The 18,076-nt window shown below is 42.2% G+C and overlaps 1 protein-coding gene across 2 annotated transcripts in view; it reads right to left on the reverse strand.

Moving 5' to 3' along the window:
• The window catches only part of oxsr1b (oxidative stress responsive kinase 1b), a 45,408-nt gene that overhangs the window by 24,639 nt on the left and 2,693 nt on the right, over positions 1-18,076 (reverse strand). The window contains exons 1-3 of one of the 2 annotated variants that reach the window (XM_074622559.1): positions 9,924-10,028; positions 8,147-8,236; positions 2,017-2,125 (exon numbers count right to left, since the gene is read on the reverse strand). In XM_074622559.1, coding sequence (XP_074478660.1) covers positions 2,017-2,110 — 94 coding nt within the window. In that variant the 5' untranslated portion in view covers positions 2,111-2,125; positions 8,147-8,236; positions 9,924-10,028. Of the gene's footprint in view, positions 1-2,016; positions 2,126-8,146; positions 8,237-9,923; positions 10,037-18,076 lie in introns of those variants that run through there. The other variant, XM_074622558.1, reaches the window with a different exon arrangement.

An 18,076-nucleotide genomic window follows, 5' to 3' on the forward strand; every position in this document is an offset into this window, starting at 1 on the left:
AGTATACTGAACAACTTTAAGGCCACAAGCCAAAATGTCTCGTTCTAACAATGACGGTGTTCTGTATACTACACATTTTTGCAAGCTAGTCTTCACATATTCTAAATGCCAACATGTGGTGTTAACTGAGGTCATTGGGAGGTGTGTGCTGTGCAGTCGGACTGTTGTAATCCTATTTGCGGGTTTATCTTTCTCCCGAAACACAAATATGCGGATACATATTTGTTTTTACCAAATACTAATTCTATTGTTTTCTAAATAAGCTGAGCTTCACCACAATCTCTCAAAATACCCCCTGTCAACTGCTGAAGTATGCCCTGGGGTACAAGTATCATGCTCGACTGGTATCTGCCAGTGCAACATGAGTGACATACCTTGAGTGCCATAAGCCAATAGAACAGCAGTAGCATACCGAGAGTCAACCTCTAAGAAATGGTAGAGCAAGAGTAGCATACCATCAGTAAATTCTGTATTGCGGCCGAGTGAAACATAGCCTATCCAGACATATAAGTGTTTTGGAAACAGACTGTTTAGCAATTATTCTGTAACAGAATAAACGTAAATGTGAAAATATTGCTTAAACAACGTCATCTAGTACTCATTCTCTAGTACTCTAGGTCTCATTCCTTAGAGGATAGAGAGAAGAATGTTGTTTTACTATATGGTAAAACAACATTCTTCTCTCTATTCTCTAAGGAATGAGACCTGTACTGTAGGAATGTACTCTGCTGCTTCTTCATATAGCACTTTACAAACAAACACTGTTGGTATAAAAACAGGGCTTTGTCAGACCAACTGTTAACAGTCTCTCTATAGCAGAAGACACAAGACAGGGCGGAGTCGGAGGGTGGAGGGTTACTTACGCTCCATCAAGCCAGAGGAGCAGGGAGCGGTTGGCCTTCCTCGGGGCTGGTATGCCCTACCCTGTGGAGTGGTGCTCTATAAACCCGACCTCATTTCGAGGTCTGTCTCCATGGCAGACGTCGCCACGGCCATCATTTAATTACTCCGCACAATAAAACTCAGCATCAAGGGCCCCTGTTTAACTGGGATAAGGGGAACGAGAGAGGGCCATCTTAAGTGGTGTCAGCTCCTGCTGTGAGTGCTGGCCGTCTGCTCGAGCGTCGCTTGGCGGGCGCTGTGCCCCCTGGGCCCAGCTGCGAGGCGGCTGCCAAGCAGCTCATGACTCGAGTGTATCCGAGGGAGCCAGGCATGCCACCTGGGCACTATTCGTTACAGTGGGACGCTGTTTACACAGAGGAATGAGGGAGGGGTGGAAACACGGTGGAGATGTTTAGCGTGTGGATGTATCGGTGTACGCTTGTGCTTGTATAATTAGACTGAAAGCAGGATTAAGAGTGAAACGAGTGGAAATTTTTGACTCTTATCAGTCTTCATCTCTGAAGACGGTGCTTGTGAAATGTTTGGTAGAGGATGCCTTCATGTACATGCTGTTTGTGTCTCGGGAGCTGTCACAGGTCTGCTGTAAAAGCTCCCTCACAGGCCGATCCAGAACCACAAAGACTCTAGTTGCTGGTGAAAATAAAAACCAATCGGAAGCAGATGCAGCAGTTGTTGCATTTCGAGGTTTCTCTCTCTCTCCATGGTGGCCTCCTCTTCATGCTCCTCTCACTAGTTAATTGCAGCGCTGCCACATGGGTGCCATGACGCCGGCCTGCGGGCTGTTATTACCTCTGCCCTGTCATTAGCTCCTGCACTGTTACTGAGTTAAAGCCCGGAAAGAGCTGCAGCTCACATGGGACACAATGAAGATCAGTGCTGTCACATTCCCTACAATCACCGGCAGCAAGTGGCCCAGCTCTTCCCACTGGCCCTCTCTCATCATGGGGGGCCCTGCTAAAAATGATGGACCCCCCCCCCGAAATGATCTTAAGGCCAAAAGTGTACGCCAAAGCAAATTGTGATATTGTGACATTTTTGCCTGTCCAGGAGGATCGAGGGCGGTGTAGTAAAAGACTGGACAGATGATGGAAGAACAAATCCTTGTGCACTTACCACCACTGAGCAGCTTCATGACCAGCCACAGCTCATCCTTCACCACGAACGAGGTGTAGTAAGACACGATGTTGGGGTGGTGGCACTGGCTCATGGCCTGAATCTCTTTCTGTTAGAGGGAAGAAAAAAAAAACAGAGAGACAGAATCCAATTAAAGAGAATCGTACAAAGCATTCAGATGATCTCATGGCAGACTGTTTATTTGCCATTGACGGGATGTAATCTGACTCATTATTAGTCACAGGCGCAGTTTGCGTTGGTTCAGGGGGTTCACTGAACCCCCAAGAAAGGCAACTTATATTTTTTATAATAACGCAGATCTAATCATTTATCATAATAATGAATAATATTGACGTTGTTGGGATTGTTACTGAGAGAATAAGAAACCAACAAGATCAGAAGAAAGATTTGTGGTATTTTTATTTACTAATAACATCGGACACTCTGTCCACACATCATTAAATATCCACTTTCTGTTACGCTAAACAAACCAGCTGTACGGTCGAGATCACACTAGAGATGTAGCCACTTAAAAGATGGGTGAGTAGTACTTTCTATCTTCCGACGTTTGTGTTTTTTAAACAGATAACAGGTTTTAAACCTATAAATATTTACTGAAAATGACATACAATGCAACCGACAGTAGGCTAAGTAAGCTTTCAGGCGATCTCATGGTGGTCTCCCTCCAGCCTGCTGTCACCTCATTTCGGTGTTTGTAGTGAAATGAGGAGGTATCGTATAGACAACTCCTCATTTCAACCCCACAGAATCAGCCATCCCTGTTCCGTTGCAGCGAATTTAAACGAGCAACAGGAGTAAACAGAAACAGGTCTGACCAAAGTTCAGCTCAAAACAGCACGCTCCGCAGCGCTTCGTTGTTCGCGCAAAACAATGCAACTGAAACTGATTTTGTCACGCTCGCTGGCGTCGCATTCTGTTCAGAGGGTGCAATATGTAGGCTGCACGCATCCCAATACATTAGACCTCTCTGCGTTGTGCACATTACATTCCCTCTAGATTTATTTTGTGAACCCCCAATCTTACTGTTCAAACTGCGCCTATGTTATTAGTCCCACTCCTGAAGCAGCAAACAACCATTTCTAGAGCTGCTAACAGCTGTGGTGGTTGTGAGATGACCCATGAAACACAACATATACGTTTCCGTATGTTTTCATCAAACACACATAGCGCCTAGTACCTAATTATTCTCATTTGGCTCATACAAAAAGGTATGAGAAAAGCCTGGAGGAAATGAACCGAACGCAGTCACAATAAACGCCTATGCCTTTGACGCTGCAGCTATTCTTGAAATTTAGTGCGATACTTAAGATCTTAATGACGTCAGTAGTCAGGAGAGAAATAGGCTAGGTCAATATAATGCATATCTATGCAGAAGTGAGAAAACAGCCGGTGCTCAGCCCTTTATACAGCTGTAAGCTCTCTTTCTCTGTGTGTGTGTGTGTGTGTTTGGAAAGCAGGAGAGCTGAGGTAATGCTGGCACAGAAATCTAATCCGTCACTTCAGCAACAGTCCTAAAGTCATTTGGGGATAGACAAGCGCCCTAAGGAAAAGAGTCAGGACCACTGATTCACTGATGTTTTGCTTCCCTTTCTGCACGTACTTGACAAATGACTGAACCCGTTATTGGAGCTCCATACTAATGCACAGCAGCTCGGATGCACAGCAGCTCTGTACTTGTTGCGATAATTATGTATAAAAGACCTAACTGAAATGAAATTTATCAGGATAGTAATACAATCAATCCTGAACTTTTCAAAGATGTCTAAGAATAATACTGTATATATACTATGAATATTATTTAAAACTATTAATAACATATCTAACACATTTTTTAGCGAACTTGTTTAACAGGTATTCATATGTACTGCAGTCAAAAAAGAAATATACTATCGTTCATCAAACTGAAAAGCACAATTCTTTTGAAAACTCAAATATAGTCTGATTTAGAGCTGAAATGATGAGTTGATTAATAGATTTCTTTGGGTTTTGGATTGTTGGTTGGACAAAACAAGGCAATTTAAAGACCGTGGGCTTTAGGAAAATTGTGATGGACGTTTTTGAACATTTTCTACCATTTTTTTAGACCAAACAATTAACTGATCAATCGTGAAAACAATCAGCAGATAAATGGCCAATGGAAAGTTGCAGCCCTAGTCCAATCATGAATGACATCCCTGCTCGGCGCCACCCTTGGGTGACAAAAAATATTATCATGCAGAATATATTTTACAATAGCAACCTTTCATAATAATTTTTGCGAAAATACAATTATTTTACATCAAAACCACATCACATCACAAGGAGTGATCAAATTCACCTACGTATATGTATCAAGCACAGACTATATATAAGAAGTGGACGTCACCCAATGGTTTGGGGACTATGGTCTTGAAGCCTCGAGTTCGCCATCATGTTTTTTTGCAACCAGAAGTGACACGAGAGGGTCAACGCTGAATAAGACATTTTTAAGCAACCAAAATGGTTATAATTAACTTTCATGAACTGAAAACACACTGTGAAAGGGTTAAAGGTTGAAGACGAAAACACGGACAACTCCACGCCACGCCCTAAAGCATCCCCTGCTCTATGGTCTATTTGACTCTAAATGGGACCATCATTTACTAAATGAACATCGTGCTGTATTGAAGAAGACTTGAAACTAGCGATTGAGACCATAAACTCATGTTTACTATGTTTACTGAGGTAATAAATCAAGTGAGAAGTAGGCTCATTTTCTCATAAACTTCTATACAATCAGACTTCTTTTTGCAAACAGAGAAGTCGCCCCCTGCTGGCTATTAGAAAGAATGCAAGATTAAGGCACTTCAGCATTGGCTTCACCTCCCAGGCCCAGAGGTTGCCGACTGGTTTCAAGTACAGAGAGGGTGTGTTTACACACTGCATCTTATTATGTATTATCCCCCTTTTCCTTTGTGCTAAGCTATGCTAAACATGTGCCAGATCTGCAGTATCTCTTTATTGGATGCACTAAGGTGAAATCAATATTGACCGTCTCATCTAATTATGGGTTTCACCGCAAATGACCACATTTCCACAAATTTCCAAGTGTTTATTTAAACTAGCTATTGAGTGTTGTACCATGACAGGCATGCCACAAGCCTGTCAACTGATGAACTTAAACACTCTAAAAAAACATTTGTTAAAGGCATTAATCAATAGATGCTTGTGGGTCAAAACGTAAGCCTGATGTTCCATCAGCATAAATGCTTAGTTTACACAATGTGCATTAGCAGCAGTATGCCTCTGCTGCCGAGTCATCACTATTGAGCCGTCAGTGAGTGCCTTCGCCAAGCGAGGCTCGGCCAGGCAGGTGACCTCACGATGCCATCAGAAAACACTTGACAAAAGAGGGTTAAGAACATGAACATGAGTCATCATAATAAGGGTGGATACAGACTGTGTATGGAAGTCATTGGACCGTGACAGGTGCCGACATGTTATTGTAGAGGACAATAGTGGAGGAGAAAAGGTGGAGTGCCAGTCAAAGATTTTCTGAGCAGGATTCCTTTCAGATTGAGCGGCAACAACCTTTTGACCAACAGGTGAGCCGACACACCACCCTGCTCCCAAACTAAACCCGTTTTTGATTATCAAGCAGTCTAATAACTTCCAGACGGCGAGCTCCGTGGGTCGTCTCCCCTATCATTCTTTCTCTGGATACTACCGGCCGAGAGAGAACAATAATGATATAGCCTGTTGGCTGCTAACTGGCTTCGGTGGAGTCTAACCCCCCCCCTCTGTTCTCAGCACAGTGGAAGAGGAAGGTCATCGCAGCTCTGTGGGCCAGGGTAACCCCAGAAAAGAAAAACAATGGGATAACAGGGAGGATATCGTGCTCTGGCAGTTGGCAGGTTTTCACATCTTTTCCAGCAGACAATGTGCGACTCTTTGTTGTGGTGATTAGGTCACTGTAAACCTACGCTGCGGCAAAGGCAGTGGAAATGTTCTCATCGCCATTACGTCTTTCTGTGTAACCTTCGATGTGTAACCTTTCAACATGATGAAATTTTGCTCTGTGAAAATATTTTTGCAGGACGTCTCGATGCTGACTGGAAAGCGAAGACATTTTCATGTATTTCTGCATGAGAATATTGGCAAGCGCTGTACTGTCTTGACGTCAGAACCATTCATGTAAAGCAGGGGTGCCCAAACTTTTTCCATTGGAGGGCCAAAACTGGAGTTTAATGGTAGGCCACGGGCCAAAAGCAAACACCTATTGTATTGCATTGTTAAGATGCAAGATGGTACTAGGATCCCAAGTTCCCCTAATTGAATATTCTTTTATCTTTTACATAATTAACCCCTTAAAATCCATCTGCTGAATACAATTGGGCTCATTTCCAGTCATACTCATACACTGATGTAAAGGTATATCATGCATGTACTTCATGTAAATTCTGCTGCATGAAATCTAGCATTAATTCTCAGTCTTAACATCAGTTGTATTTTACGTTGATCCCACCAGTCCAGGAAACCATTAAGAAAAACACTTCAATCAAGGACACAAGTCTAGGTCTAGTCTTAGAGGCACGTTTCTACATCCAACTATGTCTGCTAATGCCAAATATAATGGCAAGTGCCAATTACAAGTTTGTTCAAACCATGAAATATGAAATTATCATCATCAAAGCAAAGATCCAACTGTGAACAGAAACAGGGAACTATTTCTTCCAAACAGTCAGACTTTGTGTCTGGTTGTTGTGGGTGTTGCAATGACATCATCCTAATACACTAGCCATTCAGAGCCGTTTTATTCAAACCGTGCGACCTGCAAACCCCAGGTGCCACACCTGTCTGCCACCGCACACAAAGCAGCCTGCAACACAAAAGGGTTTCACTGTCCCATGATTACATTTTGGATTTAATGTACAAGTCACTGATGACAGCAGAACAAGCAGCAACACTTATGGTAACCTGTGTAGGACAAAGTGACTTTTAATAATGACCATCTGTGTGTCATACATTAGCATAGGATAGTTCTCCCTCCCCACTACATCAGAAGGGATTTTTAAATGAACAATTAAGCTTTTAATTGAAATTCAATTTAACAACAAATTAGCCTATGACGTCCGTGTATCGGTAGTTTTATCGCAATACTATGCAGCATAAATTTTTCCCCCACCCCTAATATACATACCCCTGTTTAACAATACATGCCGAAAGGATGACATACGTTTTCTCAATCTTAACTTTTTTTTTTTTGTGGAGGACCAGCAGGCAAACAAAAAGCCAGAAATACATATCAATAACAACATCAGACCAGACACCCACCCCCTCATTCCACCCATCTAATAAAGCTGTCTTCCTCTCCCTAATGGAAATCACATTGGTTTATTGAGTCAGTAACCTTTGACCGATTTCTCTCCAACATGTCAACTCAAATTCATGTTCTATGAATTATATCTCTGGGTTTATATATTGACGTTGATGCCCTGCAAAATCCGAGCTAATCTCTAAACCTCTTTAGTTTACAAATTCTATACAGGCTCTCCAGGAAATAGACCAAGCCAAACCAGACGTTTTTGTTTCTGTACTAGGCCCGATCTTTGCAGTATTTGGCGTGTCGGAGGACCTTGAAACTGAGCAGCAAAATAAATGAGCTATTGTCACAAAGTGAATACAGTGCTGGGTCACAAACTGGTGCCACAGAATCTCACTGATGGCAGACACACAGAGAGGCCACTATAGAAGCAATGTTACGTCACTATCGGTTACTCAGAGCCTAACACACACACGCTCACTATGACCCAATCGCACTGCAGCACGCACACATAAATACACACACGCGAGAAACTACTGAGGAACGGAGATACTGGCGATCTGCAATTGATGGGGAAACTTATGAAAATGTGATGAGGACACAAATATGCCTCTGAATCACTTCCTTTAGCGTGATTCGGAGTTACTATACCATAAATAATTATTTTGACATCAACACTCAATATCTTTATCGTGCCACTGTGATCTGAAGGTTTTTTAAGGTATCTTAAAGCCAAATTTTTTTATTGTAAAGCAGTTATTACCACATAGGAACGCCAATAATAACAATTGTGTAATTATGCAAGAGGATATTCAAACTGCACTCAACTGTAAACAAACCTCCTCCTCATCTGATATGGCTCGAGTCACTCAAAAGCGTCCATCAAACCGCTGTGCCAGGAATAACTACAACATACCGCTGCACATGGAGACACGACAGATCATTGCTTTTCTGACATTAAAGAATTTCACAGGTAAGGTTAAAGACTCTTTAAAACTCGTGGCATCCCCTCTTTTAAAGCCGCTTCTTTAGAGGAGCGATCTGGGTTCAATTTAATGCTTCCGCGCCGTTTAACAGGGTACCCAGAAGGCTGAGGAATTGAGGGGGGGGAAACCACAGGCAGGAAATCCGACCTCGCTGTATTCCATGTGACCGCCTGCTCCGAGAATCCGGGAGCAGCATTCCCCTGATTCATCCTCCAGAAAACCGTGGGGGGTGGGGATGGAAAGGGTTCTTCCTCGGTTTAGTATTGCCAGCGAGTAGTAGAGAAATCCGGCAGTAATCTCAGTAATGATTTTCACGTATAGGCTTACACAATATTTATTTCCCACGGGGTACTTTCACAGACTTTTGGAGGAGAACTAGGAGCGAGGACTGGAAAAATCCATCAATCACACTTCTGGTCGAACTTAACAACAGCTTATTTCCCAGTGTCAGACCAAAACCTGGCATCTGGTGTGTATGTGGTTGCTCTGGAACAAAACTGGCAGCTACCATGCAATTCTGTCCTAGATTGTGGCAAATTCTAAGAAAACCCCTCGCCGTCTCCAAAGCCAGAACACATGCCACAAAAGGAGCACCTGATCATCTCTATGTGCAGGGGATATAATCCTTCCAGCTCTTAAGCTAAACCGCATGTCATACAGATAATGATGTGCTGAGCTGGGGTGCAAAAATTGCATTGAGGGTATAAAGACCCCGTACTGCAGCCTTCAGGAAGATGTCCCACGGTGGTCTAATAGTTTCCTGGCAGTTAAGTAGAGTCCTTCATCAGAGAACAACCAGAATAGTGTTTGAAGTGACAGGGATGATTGGAGGAGGGATCGGAGAAAACCAGTAATGAAAAGCAGAGGTGGAACTAACTCTGTCCACACGCACAGAGACAAAGCCTAAATGAAATCTTGCTCTGTGAGCGAGCAGCTCCCTTTGATCACACATGACAAGGTCACAAAGATGTTACACAAAGGCCACCTGTCACTTTTAGTCATCCTTTTTTGTGTCAACAATATCAACATCTTTTTAAAATGTGTTGTTCATCGTTTTTTTTATTATTAAAAAGGGAAGATAAAGGGTCTTTGGGGAGATATGAAGAATGGTGATTTTCATCTCAGCCGGGTGTTTGATTGACAGCATGTGGCAGGGTGCCACAGTGCCGGTATCACATCGTAAGTAAATAAACTTGCACTGTAGCCTGCATGTCATCGACAGACAGCGTGTTGATAGTGGTGTTGAAGATCACACGAGCTTCTAACTCGACCGAAGTGACATTTGCAGGTACGTTTACGTGCTGTTTAATGGGCTGCAGCTGAGCAGCAAAGTGAATTAGCAATCTAGCCTGCAAAACTGATGTTAGCAGTGCACTTTCCCCCGCTGGATGTTTGTTTGGGCAGAACAAGACGTGTGTTCATGTTTGTAGGTCAGATAAAAGGGAGACCTTTGCAGGAAAGAGTCTGTGTTGTGTAGCAGGCTGTTTGTCTGGCTCTGCCTGTGATAGGACGCTAGTGCTTTATGCAAGATTGTTAGCTTCAACAGAACAAAAGACTACAATTTCAGTTGGACTTTCAATCTAATAGGTATTTTGTTAGCAGTGCTGTGTGTGTCTTACCAGGAGTTCGTCCATACTAGTCTGGCACTTCTCGAGGTTGATGCGTTTGATGGCCACCTTCTCCTTGCGTGGTAAACAGTAGGCTGCTTGAACCACCGCTGTGGCCCCACTCCCTGAAACAGACAGGAAAACAACATATCACCTTGATTATGATTCAATATAGTCATCTCAGGCAAATCAAGACAGTACAGCACATCCATTTCAGGTTATATTCACATCCTTAGAGCTTCTTTTTAATTGTTTGCCCCTTCCCTAACCCCCATCCACATCCAAAAATAATGGCTACCGGAGGATAATAAAGCTAACTTTTTATCACTCCTTCCGAGTTCAAGGAGGTTAAGCAGAGTTCTGCTTTGACAGTTCATCCGATTTCTTTTTGGCACAGCTTAACTGTCTGGTCATCAATTATGAATCAGCTTTTCCAAAATCCTGTCTGATGAAGCTGTTCTCCGATTAGGGCCGGTGACTCTGCTAAACGAGACATCTCCAGGAGGCTTCGGTAGGAGCTTTATGCCAGAGAGGACCGAACCTCGGTCCATATACTGTTTAGAAATTTCCCTTTTTATATCCTTGGCACAACCTGAAGTTTTTTTTCCCTGTTCACATAGACTGTATATAGAAGAAGTGGACGTAGTCACTGTGACGTCACCCATTGGTTTGTGGACTACCGTTTTGAAGCCTCGAGTTCTGCATTTTGTCTGTCGCTCTCTTGTTTTTTTGCAACCAGAAGTGACACGAGAGGGTGGAGCTAAGAACAAAATGGGACCATAATTTACTAAATGAACATCATGCTGTATTGAAGAAGACTTGAAACTAGCGATTGAGCACCAAAATACCATAATCCAGAACACGATGTTAGCTCTAAAACTAGGAGGATTCAAGGATCCATTTCAGTTTATTTGTCACATACACAAGTAAAATATTTAGTGAACTGCAATGTGGCCTGCTCCTGAGGTTGTCTGAAAAAAAAGGATTTTTAAAAAAAAAATTATGCATCACAACTAAACAATATCACTGATCAATACTTTTTCATATGTGCATTTTATGAACTTTTCAAGACACTTTAAAATCAGCCTAGTTTTCCATGCCACCTTGTCTAAAAGTTGGATCATAGCATCAGTGGGAAGTGTAGTTACCACAACTACCATTTGATGTACAAGCAAATAACACACAGATTACAATCTGATTAAGTCTTAAATCCTACAGTGGGCTAATCTTTATTCTGAATAACGTGTGATAGTCGGAGTAAAAGCTTGTAATATCCTCCCCAGGAGAGGTACCCCTGTTGTTCTTGCTTCGTGTGAGGTCACTTCGCCACCCCCTCAATGCTCTCATTTAAAGCCATGCACACACAAGCGTCTGTTTCCACAAAGATCTCTGGAGTATACACGACGCCGAGCAATGCCGGGAGCACATTGTCCTCTGGCAACAGGCGTCGGTAAGTGAAAGAGCGAGCGGTGAGTCGGTCCGCCCTCCGGTAAGCTTTTCCTAACCTCCCATGCCCTCTTCTTAGCTATGCCCAAATATTAACAAAGTGCTCATTGTTTGGGAGTTTTCATTGAGCCAGTGGTGTGTGGAGGTTTAAAAAAGCGCTTTAATAAAGAAAAAAATAAAACTGTTCTCTGATTTTAATTAAAAAGTAAAGCTGTCCCTGAAGACGAGAGCGCTTTTTATTTAACTATTCAAGATAATTATGACTTCAGGCGATATGAGAATAAAACAGCATAAACTGAGATCAACCACCAACTCTTGCTCTCTAAAATAATCCAATAAAATGGCGATGTCCTTGTAATTTCCAGTAATTGATAGACAGTAACAGTCATAAATATGTGAAAGGCTACTTCCTACAGCTGTAGTGGGAGCCATCTATTGACTGGCAACCTCTGATAGTGTGTAGTTGGCCTTGCTCAACTCTCCAGCATCCAAGTAATCGCAGATCACTCGGCCATTGCTCAAAACTAAGGGCTGTAAATATATCCTTCACCCCCATCCCAACACCACCACCACCTCCACCAGCAGCAGCAATACCCAACAAACCTCTGGAGACCGGCCAGTGATGGGGAGCTCAGCCTTGGCTGGACCACAGGGAGCCAGCTGCCCTGGTACACATCAGAGTGTAAATACCTCCACACAAACAAACAGCCAGTCGTCAGGGGTGGCTGGACAAGCTGGAGAGCATATGTGCTTGTATGTGTGTGTGTGTGTGTGTGTGGGGAGGATGGAAAAGGGGGGGATTGTTGGGTTTGCAGCAGGCAAGGTCAAGGGGCAGCGAGGCTCTGCAAGCCAATTAGACTGAACAGCAGCCAGTTGGAACCTTGAGGTAATGCAGACCTGATGCTCTTTGATATTTTCTACTTCCAGGCTTAGCACAAGGTTATTCTGCTCAGAGAAGTCACCTCTCTACTATTTGTATCCAGTTACATGATTATTAAACACCTCATTGAGTAGTTATACTATGATGCACACAGGGGGGAATTCAGACACAAGTCAGCCGTCACCTCAACAACATCATCACCACCCACTCCATCCGAATTGGAGGAATTGCACAAAAATGGCGAGCGCTGCAATCATGCCAGGGCTTTGATAAAGTCGGGCCAACATCTAATCTGCTAAACAGCCTGGCACACACATAAAAGGCTGCATATCAAGCAGTAGGTGTGTTTTTTTCTCTTTTGTAAATTACTTAATGAATGAACAGATTACGAACAGAAAAAGGAATCAGCTCTTAAATTCAGTTTTTAAAACACGACTTCAAAGTTCTTCCAGAGGCAAAGTAACAAGATTAAACTTGTTTTGGAAGCGGATGGCTAAATCAGATCGATCTATTAAGTTACTGCGTTAGGCGAAATCAAATGACGATCCAGCTGTCGGCTGAAAAGTGGTGTGTTGACGAGTTATGTAAGCTTTTTGGTTTGTTGATTTCCATTTGTTTCTATGTTTTATTTCCTTTTTTTTTAATATAAATTACCATTTCATTTTTCATAGTGTCGTTAACATTTTTAAGATAAACAGCCTAGAGAATAAAATCTGCTGTTCTTATTTCATTTGGTTGTGTGTGTCAGAAGCCAAATCAAGAAAACCTCTAAAAGACTTTTTTCCCCAGCACATACACTGCAGAAAATTCCTTTTTGTTTCCAGTACTTAACATTTCTAATTATTCCAGCAATTATTCAAGAGCTTGCACTGATCCCCAATGTTTTCTTAATTGATATAGTGATCAGTTTTACAAATACTAAAAACCTCCATTTACTGTCTGAATTTGTGTGAGTCTTAAAATACATTTAGCAGTAAATTTAAGTTCAAACATTTTGTTTTAATGATGCCTTCAAATGAAACTCGTGAAAGTCGTGTACACAACATGCTTGGCATTGAAGTGGTTAACTCGTAAGAACACCGCTGCTAAGCAACGGCAATATTAACGTTACTGTCGGTGTCTGGAAGCCACAGAGGCTAACAATTTAGCAAGCTAACAAGTGGGTAACGTAATGCAGTAAATGCAAAGGCATAATGACAGAGGAAAAAGATGAGGCCGTTTGAAATAAACATTTTCCTCACACATATTATAAGCAAAACAATATATGACTAAAATTACAATATATTGACTTATTATGCACCGAAAAATGAACTTCCATGGCCTACGCCATTTCTGACAACGCCAACAAACACGTCACTCAGAGCATTCAAAAACTTTCCACATACGAGGTTTTGAATACAACAAGAGGGGGGCGTTCATATGGACTCTTCTTGTGAACAGGGTAAACACGACCCCATTTGAAGGCACCATTATATACTCTATTGTAAAACAATCTGTTAGAGCTCTAGATGTACAGTAAAGGTCTACACTAGATAGTTAAAAAAAAAAAAGTTGCAGACAGGGTGAGACAACTTGATCACTCCTGTCAGGGGAAACATTGACAAAACAATCATGATCTTTGAAAAAGCAGCCAATGTTTTCTGTAAGCATGTTTCCTCAAAACAAAGTGAAGCTTTGCATGGGAAGCCTTATACTATAACCTGGCAATGCTTGAATGGAACATGCAAGAGTGTTTCCTTCACAATTGAGCTGAGCTGTTTAACCCTAAATACTCCAGTGAGGGCTTGCCATTAACCCTCAAGCTGACATGTTTGCTCTTTGGGGAGTTGACATCTGAGTATGGAATGTTTGCAATCCTCCTATTATGGTGCATCTCTATGAAGTCTACTAAATAAGCGAGATAGCAAAAAAACAGGAAGGAATAGTAAACAGAATAATAAGCTTACTTAAGACGCAGACAAAGCAACAGCATTACACTTAATTAAAATCATTAAAGCCGCTCAAAGACCATTAAAATACCAAGAGGCAATTTAAATCTCAAGGTCTCATTAGAGAGCTCTTACTCATGAGATGGAGACTCCAAATAAAATGATACATCACATTATAGGCCAATACTTCCCTCATGAAAAGGGAGGTACTCTCCCCCACAGAAACACTGCTCCTGAACTGCTCGAAATGCCTTGCTTGAAGTCCTGCCTTTTCTTCCGTGACGTGGTGATGTCACCAAGTAATACATTTGCATATTACCTGCCTATGGGCTAGTTTGGCACGCCCTCAAACAAAGCTAGTTAGAGCGGAGCTGGAGCGGAGTCCGAAGACTTTGGTTCTGTTGACCAATCACAACAGGGCGGGCCGGCTGACCAATCAGAGCAGACTGGACTTTTCTTGGGGGGCAGGAGCTGAAACGGAGCGTTTCAGACTAAGGGTGAAAAGAGGTGCTGCAGCACAGCCGGTATGAGAAAGTTTTGTTTTGTTTTTTTACATAAAAGCATGTAAATATGTTCTAGTAGAAACCCAAAACACAAGTATGCACCTGAAAATAATCATAATAGGTCCTCTTTAACAGAGTAGTAAATCACCAGCAGATTGGCAGAACCTCCCAGCTTGTCTTTCCTGCACTCACCAGGCCAGTTTGGTGCACGACATCCGTCGTCTTCATATATTTCCTCTGCATACCTGGCTAACATTCCACACATTATTCAAGAGCTACAATGAGAAATGTCACACCTGACAAGAAATCGCTCCAGTAGCCTCCGCCTTTTAGTTGGTATTCCCCCGATATCCCAGGATGCAATATTCTTAAAATTAATCTGGCCCAAACCTTTAATTTGACATTAAATTAGAGAAATGTAAGCCTAGGGGTTGCTTCATACTGATGTTTTTCAAAACCATCTGATGGACAGGACAAGCAACAGGCAGGAAACATGGTTGCCGGTGGATACAAACAGTGGTTGCAGAAAGTTTCCAGTCCACGTTTGCCAACACGAATGATCCAAAGTCTGATCCAGAATGAGAAAGCAAGCTGTACTTTTCTTTCCCCAATGGGATCTGTCCAGTATGATCCAATGCTTAGTGCGGTGAAATGAGTGGGTGTGAACCAAGTAATAACAAATTCCTCTTTCCCTAGGGAAGTTACCAAAACAATAGCACTTGTGGGCATGCTGAGTATGCAGGGCCATCCTCAGGACATTGTATCATACATCGTACAGTATCTGCCCAACAGTTTGATCGAACATTCATTTATAGTTAAGGTCATTCTTTGATTACCTTGCACGGCAGCTGGATTCACGCAATGTCACGAGATCACATATTACACGAAAACCCATCTTGTCAGGCTTCAAGTAACACGTTTGCGTCCAGCAAGCCAGACCACGGATCAATCAGTGTCCTATGAGGAGCTACTGGCAGCTACGGGCGTGCCCTGTGACGTGACACTGAGAGAGGCGACTGAGAGGCGACTGTTCTTTCCAAACAACAATGGCGGCTCCTGAAGAGGTTAGCATAGATGCTGCAATAGCATCAGTTATGTCAGAACTGGAGAGTATTTCTTCATTTGAAAGAAGAGCAAAGAACGGCACTGAAGGCTTTACTCGATGGAAAAGATGTTTTCGCTCTTCTCCTGACTGGCATCGGCAAGAGATTGATTGACAGATGGTTCATCCAAGCACCTGCCAAGTGGCCTATTTTTTGCCCTTTTCCAAACAGTTTCCAATGACGGCCTCTCAGATGGTTCTGTGTAACAAACCACCTGGCGGGTTAGGTTAATTCTTTGAAGAAAAAATGCCAAATATTTTCTGTTTTCAGCTTCAAAATTGTACAGATTTTCTGCTTCTCGTTGTCATATGTGATAATAAACTGAATATCTTTAGGTTTTGAAGTGTTGGTCGGACAAAACAAGCAATTTGATGACATCGCTTTGGGCTTTAGGCTTTTGTGACTTTAATATATACATCTTGAATTTCTTGCACTTGCAGTTTGTGCTGGGAAAACAAGAAGGTCTCATTGCTTTAATTGCAATTTCCTACGAATGTGTGCACGTACTGTACTGTACGTTCTGGTGGGATATTAATTGACTGAGGATTATTACCAATATAATAAAACCCACTATTTTTCTTATTTAATCAGTGATGCCATAAGCGGTTAAAATATCAGTACCACTGCAAGTAATGATGGAGAGACATAAAACAAAAAATCTAAATTAAAAAGTCTATTAATATTAATTTTCCAATACAAACAGTGGCCTGTACTAATTTGAAGTACTCAACACTACATTTGTGTTTACTCACCCTCCTCCCTGAATACACACTCCAAAAACACCACCACAGCCCACCCCTGACTGTTGTGCAACCTCGAGAAAATGCCATCCAAACATGAACCCACAATCCTGACTTTAAATCTCTTTAAAGCAATTTCTTTTGGAATTTTAAGTTACCAAATCCTCCCTATTGAGGCTTCTATCTTGTGACTTTTTCCAGAGTTACATTCTCTACTGTGATTTAGGAATGGGCAATATGTCTTAGGAAATCCTGACAGCGAATGTCAAGATGGTAACCTGAGGAAGTGACTCTGATTTAGTGCGATCCCCAGTCCCCATAATGAGAACAGCAAGAGCTATTCAGTGTGTTCATTTATAGTAAAAGCCTACTCGCCAATATTCCCTCATCGTGAACTATACATGATGAGGAATCGGGAGAAAAGTGGATATTTTTAACCGATTACTGATTTAGCAGTTAGTAGTTTAAAGTTGTGTTGGTAATATGAAGCAAAGACTGTGTGAGAGGGCAGAGAGAGAGAGAGAAAGCTCCACAGGACTGAACAGAAGCAGATGCCAAACAGGAGGAGTTTTCTGGTTTAACTTGTGTTCACGAGGAGCCTGGGAACACAGCCTCACACAGAGGGCTCTGCTAATTTAGATGATATACAAGGTAGACCAATTCCTTCAGATTTAAGAGAGCGCAACTGGTAATCAGCTTTCGGTAATTTATAAAACGAGGGCTGACTGCACAATTCACTTCCAAAGCTAAATTGATAATCATGATCCCTTGCCCTAAGCGTACTGCAGTCCAACCTTGAAATGGCATTTCCAGTTTCAAACCTATGCTGACAATTTGTGTCACACACTGCGTAGGAAAATGCCACAGAACTGGTTTCTATACAAGAGGGGCTTTATCTGTGTGCATGCTAAATTGCAGGGCGTCATCTTGTGGGGTGCCATATAAATTTACTAAGAAACTGAGAATGTAGAAATGGGTAAAAGTTAAATCCAAGTCCTTTAAAAATATACAGACAGGTTAATTAAGGACCTGCAGAATGGACCCTCTATAAACACACAGATTCCCTGTAGAGGAAGCATGACGCGCCACTTAGGGTAAAGTAAACCAGAGGCACCAACTAACTGATTTGAGAGGACAATACTTTGCTTATACGTTACACACTCCCCTCTCATTCTCCTTCCTCCTCCTTAACAAAGTCAGCCAAAGGTAGGACGGGGTCAGGTATTTGTGGGGTGGTACATTTCAGAAAACTCAAAAGTAAAAGCTGTCATTCCTCAGGCCAGCCAACCTTTAAGCCATCGTCAGGACTCAACAAAGGCTGCAACGCTGCACAGGAAAGGTGGAATATTCCTCCTGTCACACTGGAAGAAATGTGGCCATACATACAAAGCAAGTATTGTGTTATAAAAAGAAACCTTCTAGACTAATATTGGCCTCACAACAATTAACATGCTTGTTGGTTCAATGCAGACTGGTTTGAACAAAATATTATTGATGATCAGGGCTCGGTAGCTTGACCCAGTGGTTTGCTACACTCTACCCATTTGGTCACTTGCTACTCGACC

This window comes from Sebastes fasciatus, chromosome 21 (genome assembly GCF_043250625.1).
Source record: "Sebastes fasciatus isolate fSebFas1 chromosome 21, fSebFas1.pri, whole genome shotgun sequence".
Taxonomy (NCBI): Eukaryota; Metazoa; Chordata; class Actinopteri; order Perciformes; family Sebastidae; genus Sebastes; species Sebastes fasciatus.